Source organism: Artibeus jamaicensis, unplaced genomic scaffold (assembly GCF_021234435.1).
Source record: "Artibeus jamaicensis isolate MK-2021 breed Jamaican fruit bat unplaced genomic scaffold, CSHL_Jam_final contig_241, whole genome shotgun sequence".
Lineage (NCBI taxonomy): Eukaryota > Metazoa > Chordata > Mammalia > Chiroptera > Phyllostomidae > Artibeus > Artibeus jamaicensis.
Window position 1 is genome coordinate 3,772,876 of NW_026521509.1, and position 16,963 is coordinate 3,789,838.

General features: G+C 36.6%; 1 protein-coding gene across 1 annotated transcript in view; it reads right to left on the minus strand.

Moving 5' to 3' along the window:
• DACH2 (dachshund family transcription factor 2) overlaps nt 1–16,963 on the minus strand; it is a 492,266-nt gene that overhangs the window by 94,145 nt on the left and 381,158 nt on the right. Inside the window, exons 7-8 of the mRNA XM_053662409.1 lie at nt 4,532–4,667; nt 1,500–1,583 (exon numbers count right to left, since the gene is read on the minus strand). Coding sequence (XP_053518384.1) covers nt 1,500–1,583; nt 4,532–4,667 — 220 coding nt within the window. The remainder of the gene's footprint in view (nt 1–1,499; nt 1,584–4,531; nt 4,668–16,963) is intronic.

Here is a 16,963-nt window from a genome sequence, read left to right on the forward strand (position 1 = left end):
TGGATCAATGAAATTAAAATTATATAGTATTCCAAATTCTAACTAAAATGTTCATCAAGTTTATTAGGAAGTAAGCTCAGTCTAGAGAAGAAAGAAAATTTTCTCTATTAACTCTTCAGTTCATTAAGTCTTTTATACATATATAAGTTTATATATATTTATATTTACACATAAATATATATTTATATACAACATATATTCATGTAATATCAAATATTATATAAAATATATGATATATAAATGTATTATATAAAATACAAAATATATTTATATAATATAAAATAATATATAAATGTAATATACATTTATATATTTATATTATATGTAAATGTATAATATAAATATAATATATAAATACATGATTTATTTATATGTGTTACATATTTATATTTATATATCACATATATTTGTATTATTATATATTTATTATATGATATATGTGTTATATATGTATTGCATATACATATGTATTATAATTTATGTGTGTAGTACATATATTTATGATTGTATATTTATGCATATTACACATTATATTTATATGTAATACATATATGTAATATGCATATGTGTATCATGTTTATATTGCATGTGTGTGATATATGTAGTGCGTTACATGTTTATATACAATGCATATAAATATGTATTTGTATATGAATATACATTTTTATATATGCAATGAGAATCTTCAGTAGAGATAGAAAAAATACCAGAGACTGAAGTACATATAGACCATTTGATGACCAGATAGATACCGTGTTAGTTTATGTTCTTTTGCTTAGAGTCACTGTCTAACTGGCAGTGGCAGTCAGAATGCATAACTTATAATGTGCTTACAACCATTTGATGATTGTTTGGTATATTTTAAAAAATATTTTGAAGTATACCGATGTATTTTCCCCTTGCCTTACCTTTGCAGCCTTTTAAGCAAAGTGCACTCAGCTTTCATATGAGGATGGCATGACTTTGAAATTCATACTTTCCCTACCTTCTTTAGACAGATACCCTTAGAAAGAGCTGTACCTCAAGTGGATCAAAAGCCAGATTGGTGTCATATACTTGATTGAAGTACCTTGCTAAACTTGCCTTTGAAATGTCCAAATTAGCTTTTAAAATCACTTTTGGGGATTGAGGGGAATATCTTTCATGACAGTAACTCAGTTTTTCAGACATAATCATCCAATTGTGAGGCATTTAAAAATAGTTAACAAAGCACATGTACAATTTAAAAGAAAGACTCACATGTCTCTGACTGGGGTGATAAAAGAGCTTTAGGGTTATGTTTCCAACCACAGGCCCAAACAAACTTCAGCCTGATTATGGAATTTATAACATAGAATAAACAAGCTTCCGATCAATAACATTTTTTACTAATAAAATAATTTATCTAAAGCCATTACGGATCTAGTCTGACTTAGGAAAATGAATGCAATATACTGGGATGTGAATTAAGTTAGTATCTGATCTTTATATGTATATCAAATAAGCAAAAATCATTTTACCTCTATTATCCCTTTGGAATTTTTTGATGGTTGGCCCATTATCCTGGTCAACAATAAGTTCCTCTCTATTGCCAGACATCATAACTGTAAATAAGAGATGTAACAGTAATTTTCTTGCAAATCACTCAAAAGAAAGGCAAAAAAAGAATCAGAGAAATAACTATTTTATTTCAATAACAACTAACATTAGCCCTGGCTGGTGTGGCTCAGTGGTTGAGTGTTGGCCTGTGAATGAAAGGACTACTGGTTTGATTCCCAGTCAGGGCACATAACTAGGTTGTGGGCCAGGTCCCCAGTAGGGGGCGCTCTAAAGAGGCAACCACACATTGATGTTTCTCTCCCTCTCTTTTTCCCTCCTTTACCCTCTCTCTAAAAATAAATAAACAAAATATTTTAAATAAACAACTAACATCAACTTTATACAATTCTGAAACACAAAAATTTGTGCTTGGACAATTGTGGAATGTGATTGAGAGGCTAGTTACTAATAAGGGAATTACAAATGTCTTATATTCTCAATACATTTTGGAAAATTATATGATATGTATATAATATTTATATAATTGCCACCATAATTCCTTTCTTTTTTTTCTTTTTTTTAAAGATTTTATTTATTTATCTTTAGAGGGGAAGGGAAGGAGAGAGGGAGAGAAACATCAGTGTACGGTTGCCTTTTGTGCGTCCCCTGCAGGGAACTGGCCTGCAGAGAACCAGCCTGCAGGGAACTGGCCTGCAACCCAGGCATGTGCCCTGACTGGGAATCAAACTGCGATTGTCTGGATCGCAGGTCCGTGCTCAATCCACTGAGCTACACCAGCCAGGTCCTTTCATTAATTTTAAATATATTTAAAAGAAATGTATATGTAAATTATATTTCCCCTCTATAATTAATAATCTATTTCCCAAAATGCTTCTGAAGAAAATTTACCACTTAAGTCTATAAATTTAAAATAATTATGCATCATGTCACTTTATAGAGTTTTTGTACATATATATAGTAAAATTACTAGATACAACATACATTTCTGCCCCCAATTTTTATATTGAAAGAGGAAAATCATGCCAATTTTCACAGTTTAGCATTTAACTTTCTGTAGTTACATTTTATTAAAACACTATATAGTTCTGTATATAAAATATGGTCACTCTAAAAATCATCAAAACGTGTTCATTTCTGGACAATTTCATTATTTCCTTGGACAATTGAGGAACGTGATAGAGAGCCTAGTTACTGCCAGGGGAATTAGAAATGTCTTATATTGTCAAGAGTTTTTAAAATATTATATTCTTTTGGACATACTTGATTTTACTTCTAAGTGTAAGACACCATTATCTTAGCTCTGAGTTACTGTCACAGAGTGCATTTCCCTATGTACTCTGCCCTGACTCAATAACAAGTTCTCTCCCCTTCCTCTCTTCGTAGATACTCATCCAAATAAAGAGTGTCTTCACAGAAGAACGTGGGGTTTTCTTTCTTGATTTATCGATGGTCACCCAGCTGTACCTGTTTGTCTTGCTCAGAGTCTCTCCTATAAGTTGCACACAACATGGATCGAACAGGTAGTCACTGTCTACAGAACAGTAAAGCTAGAAGACCACCGTTGACCCATCCAGGAATTAAACTTACTCATTAAGGCCATTAGTCTCCAGTTCTAGCTCAGCAGTCCTTAACTATGGCTGCACAATAAAAGCAAAACAAAACATCCTGCCATGCTCTGTGCCAGACTCTTAGCATGCACCTGGGCATCCAGATTTGTGAATGCTCCACAGCTGATTACAATGGGGAGCCGGCTTTGAGACACTCTGAGCTCACTAGGATGCTAAAAGCCATAAACAATATGGAATGTTGACAGGCTAAGTGAGACCTGGATGAATTTCCATAAGAGGGAAATCATATTCACCCTTTCACAGCACAAATTCAGAATCACCCTCCCTTATTCCTCAGTTCCTATCAAAACAACAACAACACTGGTTTGGAGAGGCTTGAAGCAATCATTATGTGAAGTGTCAAAATTTATAGTTCAAATAAAGAATGTGCCTATAGTTACACAGAAAGAGGAGCATAACTCTTTTCCCTAAAGGAAATAGACACTTAGGAAACTGCATTGTGTAGGCACAGGAGATGAACAAAAGTTTTACCTAGCTCACATGGTTAGTAATTATATACTAAATCAGAATCCGTTGCCACTGAATGAATGCACTTAGTAACGTCTGTATACCGGGGTGGGATCAGACACCAGAAGATGATAAACAATCAAGGGAAAGCCACAGAGAAAACTAGTATTTTTATCTCACATTTCCTCAGCACTTGAAACTTCTGCAGTGTTTTTCCACATATTATTTCATTTGACCTGACAAAAATCCAGTGTCTTAGGCAAGACAGTACTTATTTTTATATTAGGTGAAGAAATTCATGGTGGTTAAGTGACATACTGGAGATATTCTGGCTAGTTAGTGCCAGAATTATGGCTAGATTCATTTCCAATATGCCACATCCCTAAAAGTAATGTCATATTTCTGAAATTGTGTTTATGGTATAATATTTCTGATACAATGAAAAATAAGTGTAGGGAAAAGCATATCAAATGTTTGTGATCCAAAATTTGAGATTGTAACAAATCATATATTGATTCACTTTTTAATCGCTCAAATCATCAGCTGCCTAAAGGACATTTTATCTTCCATCTTTAAAGGAGTCGTTGAATATAACAAGTGTATTGTACCACACTAGCTGTTAAGTACCAACATATTGAACTAATACGTATCCTACAAAAATGCCATCACATTATTCCCACATCCAGTGATAGCATAAATCAAGGCCCTTCCACAGAACAAACTGCTAACATTTTAAGTTTCATTTGGTTATTCAAATTGCTTCAGCAATTTAAAAAAAGGACCACTTCCAAAGGCCATGTATATACACTAAAGAGTCATCAGCTCCTCCAGCTTCGTTTCCTTCCCCCCTCTGTGGCCTAAGGAAGGATTTCCTGACTGAGTAGCTTTAAATTCCTTGTTGTAGGTGAGATACTCACCCATTCTGTCTGAATGGGGGTCCATCTGAGAGGGAGAGCTGGACACGCTGCTGCTGGGGTGGGAGGAGGTCTGGCTCCCAGGGCGATGACTCTCTTCCAGGGATGGAGCAGGAGAAGGACTCTCTGGGATCCGCTCCTGACACAGAAGAAAACACAAAAGATTTTCCTGGTGGTTGAGCCCAGAACATTGGACATGCTGACCTCTTGCTTATCCTGAAAGAACGCACATCCACAATACCTGGTCTTCAACACCTATCTTTAGACAAAAGCCTTTTTTTTTGGTGAAATGAATGGAATATCATGAGAGTTAAATAAGAGAAGAAAGTAAAAGAGCTCAATGCCATGGCACATATGTGGTAAAGGCTCATGAAGAGTTAGTTTCCATTTCCTTTCCTAGAATACGCATAAAGGATTTGCGTAAAGGTAAGTGGTGAAGCTTATTGTATTGTAAGCTCTTACACTGATAAAAAGTTCATGCCAACATCTGGAGGGGCATCTTACTCTCTAAGCAAGAAGCAGATCTCTCCAAGTTAAATGCTTGAAAACTCTGGAATGAAACTCACAAATACATATTTAGTCTTTCCGCACAGGCAAAAATATGGATTTAATATAGCTGCCACCTATCAAAAGTTAAGAATTTGTGTTAACTTCTGACCAAAAAATGATTTGGACACAATAATGTGTTTTCCAAAGTAACATTAAGACCAACTGTCTTATTGCAATATCATTTCTCCAGTATGTGTATTGTTTAGATTCTTTAGTTTGAAATAATGAATCTGAACAAAAATAAAATATTTTTATATATGTCTATAGTAACTGTTATGGCCTTCGAGAGCTCCGTAATTATGAACATTGCTACAAAAAGTCTGAAGTTGTTCACTGTGCTTATGCACCAAAAATTGATGGATAAATCTGAGAACCATTCAGCTAATTTGATCAATAAAAGTACCAAATTATGGTGTTTATGCATATATGCAATAAATGTTCTTGGGAGATAGATGCACTGGAATGGACAATGTTTTTTTTCCTATAACATATTCAATTCATCCGTAATAAATTTCTTAAGTTAAATATTTTGTCTAATGATCTACATTTACATCAATATGCTAATCCTCACAATGTTAAGAATTAGTTTGTCAATATGTACATGTACCTTTTCACATCAATTTTGCCTGAGTGGCCCCAAATTTATAAATCCCCTAAAGAAAAACTGTTTGTTTAAATCAAAAGTAATAGCATTAGTTAAAGGTTATTATTTCATTAGTAGAAGTTAACATTTTGCATTGTCTGTCTTTGTAGCAGGCAGAATAAAGCCCCCCACCCCAAGATGTCCACTCTCCCTCCTAATAGCTGAAACCTGTGAATATATCACTTCATATGGCACAGTGAACTTTTAAGATGTGACTGAGAATGTTGAGGTAGAGAAATTACACTGAATTATCTTGAAAGCAGAAAGGGGAGGTCAGAGGGAGATAGGATTATTAAGAGGAATCAGAGAGATGCAACATTGATGGCTTTGAGGAAGGGAACCATGAGCCAAGAAATACGAGTGGACTCTAAAAGGCAGAAAAGGGCCCTGGCTGGTGTAGCTCAGTGGATTGAGCATGGGCCTGTGAACCAGAGGATTGCCATTTGATTCCCAGTTAGGGCACATGCCTGGGTTGCAGGCCAGTTCCCAGCAGGGGACGCACAAGAGGCAACCATACACTGATATTTCTCTCCCTCTCTCCTTTCCTTCCCCTCTAAACATAAACAAATAAATAAAAATCTTAATAAATAAATAAATGAAAGGCAGAAAAGGCAAGAAAACAGATTTTGCCAACACCTTGATTTTAGCTCAGCAATGCTAGTGTCAGACATCTGACCTGCAGAACTGTAAGATGATAAAAGTGCATTGTTTTAAGCCATTAAATTTGTCATAATTTGTTACAGAAGCAATAAAAAGCTAATATAGGACTTCCACCAAGATGGAGGCATAGGTGCAGATGCCGTGTTTTCTCACACAACCAAGTTTAGAGACAACCGAACATTAGCAACAGAAAACATAGCCAGAACACAGAAAATTGAACTTTTCAGAAGTCTGATAACAACGAATGCTTTAGCCTGACTGGTAGGGGGGGTGAAGCCAGCAGCTGGCAGAGAGGGGTTGCACAGGAAAACTCGGTCAGACAGACTCAGGCGCACAGATCCCAGGCGTACAGATCCCAGGCGTGGGGTTGCAAAGGGCGGACCCAGTGAGCGACTGGCGGACCCAGCGAGGGTGCAGGGCGGCAGGTTGACTGTGCTCACGCATTCACATTCGTTCCCAGATAGACTGGCGAGGGAGTGGGCGATGAGACAGGACCAAGCAGGCCCCAGCCAAGGGAGGCAGCAGAGGGGGCCGCCATTTCCCCAATCTGACCCCACCCCCACATGCAGCATCACAAAACAGTGACCTGGGCGTCCCCACCCTGGTGAACACCTAAGGCTCTGCTCCTCATACTTAATGGGTGCGAACAGACCAAAAATGGCTCAAGAAGATCTCAAAGCCCCAGAGCCCATAACTCTAAGTGATGAAGAAATAGCAAAACTTTCAGATGCACAGTTCAAAACACTGGTCATCAGGATGCTCATAGAACTGGTTGATTTTAGTCACAAATTAGAGGAACATGTGAAGGCTAAACTAATTGAAATGAAGGGAATTGCACAGGAAACCAATAGTGATGAAAAGGAAACTGGGACTCAAATCAAGAGAGTGAACCAGAAGGAAGAAAAAAATGACCAAACAGGAAAATATGAAGAAAGAAGAATTCGAAAAAATGAGGAGAGACTTAGGAACCTCCAGGACATCTTTAAACGCTCCAACATTTGAATTACAGGGGTACGAGAAGGGGGAAAGGAACAGCCACCAGTGGAAAACTTATTTGAACAAATACTAAAGGAGAATTTCCCCAATCTGGCAAAAGCAATAGACTACCAGGAAATCCAGGAAGCTCAGAGAGTCCCAAAGAAGGTAGACCCAAGAAGGAACACACCAAGGCACATCATCATTACATTAGCCAAGATTAAAGAGAGAATCCTAGAAGCAGCAAGAGATAAGGGGACAGTCACCTATAAAGGAGTTCCCATCAGACTGTCAGCGCATTTCTCAAAAGAGACGTTACAGGCAAGAAGGGACTGGAAAGAAGTATTCCAAGTCATGAAATCCAAACACCGACAATCAAGATTACTCTATCCAGCAAAACTTTCATTTAGAATGGAAGGACAAATAAAGTGCTTCTCAGATAAGATCAAGCTCAAGGAGTTCATTATCACCAAGCCCTTGTTATATGAAATGTGAAAGGGACTTATCTAAGAAAAAAAAGAAGATAAAAAAGATGAACAGTGAAAGGACAGCAAACTCACAGTTATTAACAACCACACCTAAAACAAAAGCAAACTAAGAGGATAGCTAGATCAGGAGCAGAACCACAGAAATGAAGATCACATGGAGGGTTAGCAACAGGGGAGTGGGAGGAGGAGAAGGGGGGAGAAGGTACAGAAAATAAGTAGCATAGACAGTAGATAGAAAATAGATGGGGGGGCAAGAATAGCAAGGGAAATATAGAATCTAAAGAACTTGAGACACATGGTCATAAACTAAAGGGGGGGAATGGTGGGGACGGGGGGTCCTGGGGGAAGGGGAATGAAGGGGGGAATAGAACAACTGTAATGGCATAGTCAATAAAATTTTTAAAAAGCTAATATAGTCATCAATGAAGAATGCTCATTTTAATGGTTTTTATATTATTGTTTAGCATTTAACATTTGATACTTTTCATGAAATGAATAGAAGGCATTAAGCATATTAGCTGCAGTATTATACACTAATTAAATCTAATAGAGTAGTCCCTGTTATCCTCAAATGCACTTTTCAAGGTTTCAGTTACCCATAGGCAACTGTGGTCTGAAAACTTCAAATGGAACATTCCAGAAATGAACAATTCATAAATTTTAAATTGGGTGCCATTCTGAGTAGTGTGATGACATGTCACTGTCTCATTCTGTCCAGCCTGGGACTTGAGTCATGCCTTTGCCCACTGTATCCATCCCATACAGGGAACAAAGAATACAAGGGATTTGAATCGTGCCTGTTACTCAGCAGCTAAGTTACCCTATCGACGGTCATGGTACCACACTGTTGTGTTAAAAATAACTCTTATTTTAGTTAATATTGCCACATTCTCATAACTTTCATCATAGTATATTGTTATAACTGTTCTATATTACCACTAGTTATTGTTATTAATAATCTTACAGTACCTAATTTATCAATTAAACTTTATAATAGCTATGTATGCATAGGAAAAATACATAATATGTATAGTTTCCAGTACTACCTGCAATTTCAGACATCCACTGGGAGTCTTGGTATGTAAGCCCCATGGATAAGGGGGGATGACTGTAATTATAAATGTATGTTATACATTAAAGTCACTATAACTTTTCATGCTTCAAAAAAAATGTAAAGATACCCTGGCTGGTGTAGCTCAGTGGATTGAGCATGGGCCTGCGAACCAGACAATCGCGGTTCGATTCCCATGAGCACATGCCTGGGTTGCAGACCAGTTCCCTGCAGGCCAATTCCCAGGCAACCATACATTGATGTTTCTCTCCCTCTCTCCTTCCCTTCCCCTCTAAAGGTAAATAAATAAAATCTTTAAAAAAATGTAAAGATAGAGAATATACATTTCATTTATTCTTAGTATACAGAAAAAATCACTGTGCACACAGGATGATATCAGAAGAAACATAAACAAAACAGAAGAAAAGAATTAAATTCTTTTGAAAAAATCATTTGTATTTTGGAGAAATGGCGTGGGTATGAGCAGCAACATATGGACAGCCAGTATAACACCTCCTTTTATTTGCTGAAAAGTCTAGTTTGTCACTTGTGAGATTCAAGCTAAACTGACATGATTAAAAATATATTTTATAATCCCTGGCTGGTGTGGCTCAGTAGATTGAGGGCCGGCCTGCAAACCAAAGAGTCGCTGGTTTGATTCCCTGCCACAGCACATGCCTGGGTTTCTGGCCAGGACCCCAGTAGGGGGCACATGAGAGACAACCACACATTGTTTCTCTCTTTCTCCTTACTATCCCCTCTCTCTAAAAATACAAATAAATAAAAAATCTTTAAAAATATATATATTTTCTAAATAGCATGGGTACACAGCAGTACACACACCCCCAAAAGCAAGTCATTTCATATATGAACTCAATTTTTTTCCTTTCACTGTTGTGTATAATCTCAATTATCCTATGCCTGAACTGTAGGACATTCAGTATTTGTCTTTGAATTACAACATTAGACATTTGCTGAAAAATTATGTAATTCAATGAACTACATTTATCTCTAATGGACCTGAATGAATGGATAAGAACAAAGTACAGTAGTTACTGAGCAAAAATAGAGTGGAACAAACAAAATCAGTGTGAAGTGGCCAACAGGAATCATGTACACAGCAATACATGCGGCCATAAAAATGGAAATATTTTGAGTGATTCATAAACTTGATGGTTTGGAAAAGCAAGAGAATCCAATGGACAGTGATCCTTGCTCTTGCCTACTATGCGTAATAAAAAAAAGAAAGCTTATTTTTCACTTTTGAAACAAATTAGAAGAACATCTACATAAATAGAAAATTCTATGGATTATGAGAAAAATACAATGCTACAAAGAGGGATCCTCCAAAATATTTAAAATCAGCATATGGTAAAATAATAGGAATGCAAATAATTTACTCTTAAGTTTCTTCTTTGACATTTTCCACAGCACAGTAGATGAAAATATAAACTAGCTTTAAGAACATGATTTAGAATGGCAGTAACATTTTGCATGAAGTTACATCTGTGTTTTTAACATTTTGTAGGCTTCACTTTCCAAATTCAAGCAAGGTTCAGTTTATCGTCATTTTTCTAAGATATCGCAAAGGACACTTTTTTTCATGTGAGCTGCAGTAGACGAGTCCAACCCCTTATAATGATTAAGAATTAGATGGGTTTTATAATTCTGTTTGAAACTGGTAATGTGTAACTTCTAAAGGAATGAATAGTTCTATGAATGTTTTCTTCTTTACAAGTAAACAGATCCATTTTTCAGCCCCATAATCAGTATGCATCTCTTTAGCTACTTAACTGTAATGTGCTTCAGTTCATTAGGTGGGTACTGTTGTGTCTCAGCCTAGTTAACATTTCACTGCAAGTTAATCTCTTTTATCTCAAACGGGAATGCAAGTGATAATGTCCTCACCATTTACCAAATACAGGGTTAACAGTACTTGCAACAAATCAATAAATAACAGAACTAAAAAGGAAAATTGCAAGTACAGGGATGGGAAAAAGTCATTTTACAGTTGTTCATATGGAAAATAACATAATAATTAATAAACAATACAAGAACATTGTTTCGCGTTCTCACAACTGTAAGCCCGCACCTGTCAACTGCTATATAAAACCCCAGTCATTTTTACTCATTGATGACTTTGTTTTATTTGGCACTTATGACTTTTACAACCTGGTTACTCTTCATGTATTTTATTCACTACCCCTCCCCCCATGGAAAACAGCTGTAGCTCATCTGAAACATCGCAAACATTTTCTCCAGATTCAAAGTCCTGGAGGAGGGAGATTTCCAAAACTGACAAACACTTACTCAATGAAATCCCTGATTTTCCCTGAAGTAATTAAAATCATCTGTAATAATAACTCACACGCTAGCATATACCTATATAACTCAAGACTCATGTCTGAAAAGAAAGATGTTCTACAAATTGCTACTTATCAGCACATGCTATACACCCTTCTATTTCCTTTGGGGGACCAGATTGTCAAAGGAGATGTTCATCACATCAATTTGAAAGTACATTTGAACCTCAATACAGGGCAAGGTCAATGTGTAGAAAATTCAGTTTTATACCAGGATTAACAGAGTTGATTTGGTTTAAGATTTAGTTTACTGGCACTGAAGTATTAACTCACAGAGAATCTTTATTTCATCTCAGTGAATTCCTTGAGATCCTTGGAACTATGGTAGTAAACACAGAACTTATGAAGTCTTAATACATGCATATTAAACATGTGTGTATATGTATGTGTACATATGCAGTGGCCTTTTAATAGCTACCATCTCAATACTAAATCGTTGCCTCTGATATTTTATCATATTGATTTTTCAAGCATTCCGTAGTATTATGTAATATATAATTGGTCTTCTTATCTTTAATTGGGATTAAACTCTCACTCTTCCAAATGTTAATCTATTAATGAGTTCCTAAAGGATTTAATGGCATTTCGTTAATGAGGAGTCACTTTTGGACATTTATTTGAATGCTGGATATTTTATTCATGCATTTGTCTTGCTATTTCATATTTAATTGATGTGTTCCTTCTGTACTGTGGCCAGAGTTCTGCAGAAATGGGGCACACCGTAACTTGCCAGACCTTAATCATAAAAGCAGGCACAGGAAAATAAAAAGTGTGTCCATTGTTGCCGCCAACTTGTCTTATGGCTAAATCTGAGGAAGAATTTGATGTCCAAGTGTGGTATCTTCAAATACTACAGGAAGCACGGCACTTCATAAATCTTAATGAAAGAGTTTAAGAATTAGGCTGTGTTCCACAATCAGCAATTTACAATCGCACAATATTTGAGTGGACATAGATGGACATGGCAGTATTTTCATAAATTTAGAAGAAATGGGCAGACTGGAGGCATGTAACCATGAGAGACCAAAACCACAGGCACACCCTATCTGTGACCTATGGCCTCTTAAATATGATCGACTTGTGCTGGAAGAAGGTTAAGGGAATCAGGCATAATATTTGCTTATAGCATGTAAATGCCCTTAAGTGGAAGAATGAATGGTTCAGTGGGGAAATGTATGGCTTCCAAATTACGGTGTGCAGTTGGACCTCTGCCACCCACCCAAACACACACAGACACATGCGGGACCCCTGATTCTCAGTGTGTCTTCCTCTCAGGTTTTAAAAGGTAACAATAGCTTTGTTTTTCAATAGAGTATTTAGATGAAGACTCCACTAGTGATTTTTTCAGTGAATTTGAATGATCAAATTAAAACCCTCTCTGAACTGACTTAATTTTAATGCCAGCTGTTCACATGCTAATGCCACTGCCTTGTGACCATTTCCTATCAATTCATTAATTGCCAGCTGCTCGGGTGAACAAAAAACACAGCTAATCAGATGGTATTGAGTATCAGCCAAATAACCACTTCCTGCTGAAATGTCTTAAATACGTTGGCACAGAGAAAACAGTGGCACACTGATATTACAAGGTTTTCCACAAATACAGAAAAAACCCTTGTATTATACAACATTTAAATGTCAACTAGGAAGCAGGCTGTCTTACCAGGCAGCTATTTTAACTATTTTGCTCTCAGGATTGTGCCTCGTGCAGTGTTATAACTAAAGGTTGCATGGTATTGCCAGCCTCATGACCATAATGCTATTTCTAATTCATGTTATAGCTATATTAATTATTAGCTACAAATGCTAATAGCTGGACCAACAATAAAGGAATCTGTGCCAGAACAAAAAACTATGTGCCTGGTGTAACAATAGTCCCAAACTAGATTCTGGCCAAAAGAAACCAAACCAAACAACAATAGCAACAAACACAAAAAAACAAAACCAGAAAAGCATTTGTTTGCAACTTGTAATGTCTTTTCAAGTTTTGTAATTAAAGTCTGTCTCACTAATGATCATTTACGTTGGAAACACTCCCCAAAGTTTAATATCCAGTGAATCATTAGTTTTCATTCATTCATGCAATGCACAGTTATTGAAGGCCTAATATGCCCATTGGAGATGGAAGGAAAGCCTAGGGGTGTTTTCATATGGCCTGGAGATGCTCATACTTCAAACTAAAGACAAAATAATCCACATGTAAATGTTCAAAGATCATTTAAAACAAAATTCAAGTCAGATCAATTTTGATAATACGCTGGGCACCCATTTGTGGTCCCCTCCAGATCCTTAATTCTTCTTTAGGGGCAGTGAGAGCAAAGCAGCCATTACGGGTAAGCAAATACTCTCTAGGAGGTAGGTCCAGTACCTGCATGTGCAACTAATGGTGGAGGCACTCTTGGTTCTGGTACTAAGAGGTTACAAAGAGGAAGGTATACAGAGGAAGTTACAGCTTCCCTTTCTTTCTCAGACTAGCTCTTGACTGTGATATTGGTTTTTTCTTAATACTATTTCCATACAGATTCTTGAGTGGAAAACATCAAATGATATTAGTTAACATACACTGAATATTTACTAGATGCTAAACAGTGCTCACAGTTAGTCTCCCACTAACACTGTAAGGTAGGTACAATTACTATCCCAATTTCATTGTGAAATGAGGCAAATTTAGAGATACAGGTAGGCTGATTTACTTGTAGAAAGTCACATAGCAAAGTGGTAAAACTAGGATTCAAATACAGTCAGACCCCCTGACCTCGGAGCCTGGGTTATTACTCCTCATGCCACATTGCCTCCAATGAAGAAATCTGGTTTTAGACATATCTTACTCAGCCAACAAACATTACAGCTCTGGCCAGAAACACTATATAACTGTACAAAATCTTTTGGGAGTGGGGATTATGTCATTCTGCTTTTGTGTTTTTGATAAAGTGATGTAACACAGTCCTGTGCACATTGTAAACCTTTGCTAAATCTGTAGATTCTGTGTCCTTGCTCTGTGTTTTCTAACAGAAAATTGTGGCAATAATGACAAAGTCAGCCAGTGTTCAACAATAACTATCTTTTCTGGCCAATTGCAAGGCTAATCACAATATGCTTCCTGATGTTTAAGTCTGCATTATCCTTTTTCCACAAAGATTATTAGAGACTCTGGACTTTTCGTAGGCGAAAAGTGGAGAATAAGCCCTAATTAGTGGTCTAGAATGCTTCTTCCCAACAAAATTTGCTGCGAGAATGGAAATGTTCTACACTTGCGCTGTGTAGTAGTCACCAGAAACATGTGACTATTGAGCCCTTGAAAAGTAACTAGCTGCAACTGAGGAACTGAAGTGTTGATTTCATTTAATTAATTTAAATCGAAAGAGCCAAGTGTGGCTGGTGGAGACCATATTGAACAGTTGGTCTTTTCATTGTTGATTGTTTTCATCCATGAAGGGAGGGAAATTTATTCAAGTATAAGTAGATGTACAATTTCTTAAAAATCCTAAGCTCCTAAAAGGCACACTACTTCTCAAAGCCCTAAAAACCTATGGTTTCTGTTCTACTAGTGAAAATAGATGCAAGTAGTGGTGAATAGTCAGCCTGGTCCATTTGCCCTCCTGTTAGCTTTCACTTTAAGGGCGTTTGCAGGAATTGACACTTCTAACAAGCAAACTTTTTTTCACACTATGGCAGAAATATTTAGACACTGGCAGAAGAAAGCCCCAAATGCAATTACACCCATTCCAATTTGACATCATCCTATAGTAAGGCGGTATCATGTAGAGTGGAAAACAAACTGCTTATTTAATGTTCCTCTTTATACAGATTTCTCAAACTTTTACTTAACATGTTATCATTTTCCAAAGAAATAGAAATTAGTAGGTAAACTTGTTTGAAAAGCTTTTGTTTCTTTTTTTAATTGATGTTTTACTGCCCCTCCTCCAACTCTCCCCTCTCTCCAAAAACAAACAAAATCTTTATTTATTTATTTTTAAGGTTTTAAACCTATTTTATTTTGAATTTATTTTATTTTATTTGGTTTAATGGATATAGGGGAGACTGACATGCAGAGTATAATTTTAAAACCATTTCAAATCTCATATAACACTTTAAACTGAGAGTGAAGGCCTGGAGCCTGCACAAACTCCAGCTGATTGTTAGATGTTCAGTAATATTGTCAGTCAGGTGCTAAACTGTTTGTGACTTGAAATTAGTCATAGTAAGACTACATACACCACAGAAACTGGCCAATGTTATAAATCAGAGGCGTTGTTTTCTTTTTAATTTTATTTTGTTTTGCTTCTGGAGAGCTGGCTTAGAGGCAACCACTGGCTGCTGACCCAAATATAAAAACTAAAACCCTGAAAGCTTAAGTCTGGGGCAGGAATCAGAAGTTTTTATTTCATTCTAGTGTTCAACAGTGTCTGACTAGGCAAATGTCATGAATAAGTACATTAAGTTCTGTATTCATTTCAGTCTACGAACATTTGAACAAACGCAACTAGATTGGGACATTATAAAAATATATATTATATGCAAATAAGAGGCAACCACAGTTATCTGCACCCCACATTATTCTTTTTAAAAACCCTGAAAAGTTAGAGACAAACATATCACACTAACAAATTGTGTATTAGTAATATTTTAAGCAAAGAGACTGTAGGAAAATTTATATCACTATATGTAGTTGCGATTCTTGTCATGACTCTGGAACTCTTGTCTCACAGAGTAAAAAAAAAAAACATGCAAGAGTGTGGGATACTGTGCAGCAGAAAGAAAGAAGGAGCTCCTACTCTTTGAGACAGCATGGATGGAACTGGAGAGCATTATGCTAAGTGAAATAAGCCAGGCAGTGAGGGACAAATATCATATGATCTCACCTATAAGTGGAACCTCATCAAGAAAAGAAACAAGCAAGCAAAATATAACCAGACATTGAAATAAAGAACAAACTGATAGTAACTTGAGGAGGGGAGAGTGATAATAGGGGATAATAGGGGGGCTATCAAGGAATATGTATGAAGGACACATAGACAAAGCCAAAGGGGGTGGGTTCGAGGGTGGGAGGTGGGGAAGGGTAGGGTGGGGGGAAATGGTGGGGTGAAAATGGAGATGACTCTACTTGAACAACAATAAAAAAAGAAAAAATTAACTATTAATTCGGTTCATCTATCCCCATTATAAAAACCATCTGATACATAATAGGAACTCAATTAAAAAAATAGGGATAGATACACAAACTCTTTAAACCAGATATAAGTGGCCACTCCTGATTCAGTTAGTTGCTAAAAAAAATACATGCTTACTAACAAACACCAAATTGGCCTACCTGAATTACTATGAAGAGTTCACATGGTTGAGAGATTAGCCCAACCAGTTTTTTAAATGTAAACTCAAGTAGAAGATGTGCAAACATAGAAACCAAGTATAAAGAAAGGGAGATCTATTTTGGAGAAAGGAAAATTTAAGCAGAGAAATATTAAAATAGGTGTTCCCAGGCCCTTTCATCAGAAATTCTAAATGCTGAAACTTAATTATGGCTCATATAGCCAGTCATTCACTAACTTGACATCCTCTATGTACCATAGTCCTCATATTCAAAACATGTAGTGCAAGGCCAGCTTCCAAAGGAAACTGTGGGGACTGCTCATGATCAGTGACCAGGTACAGGCATCAGTTTAACACGAATGATTCTAAAGAAGAGATGCAGGTGCTTTGGAAGGA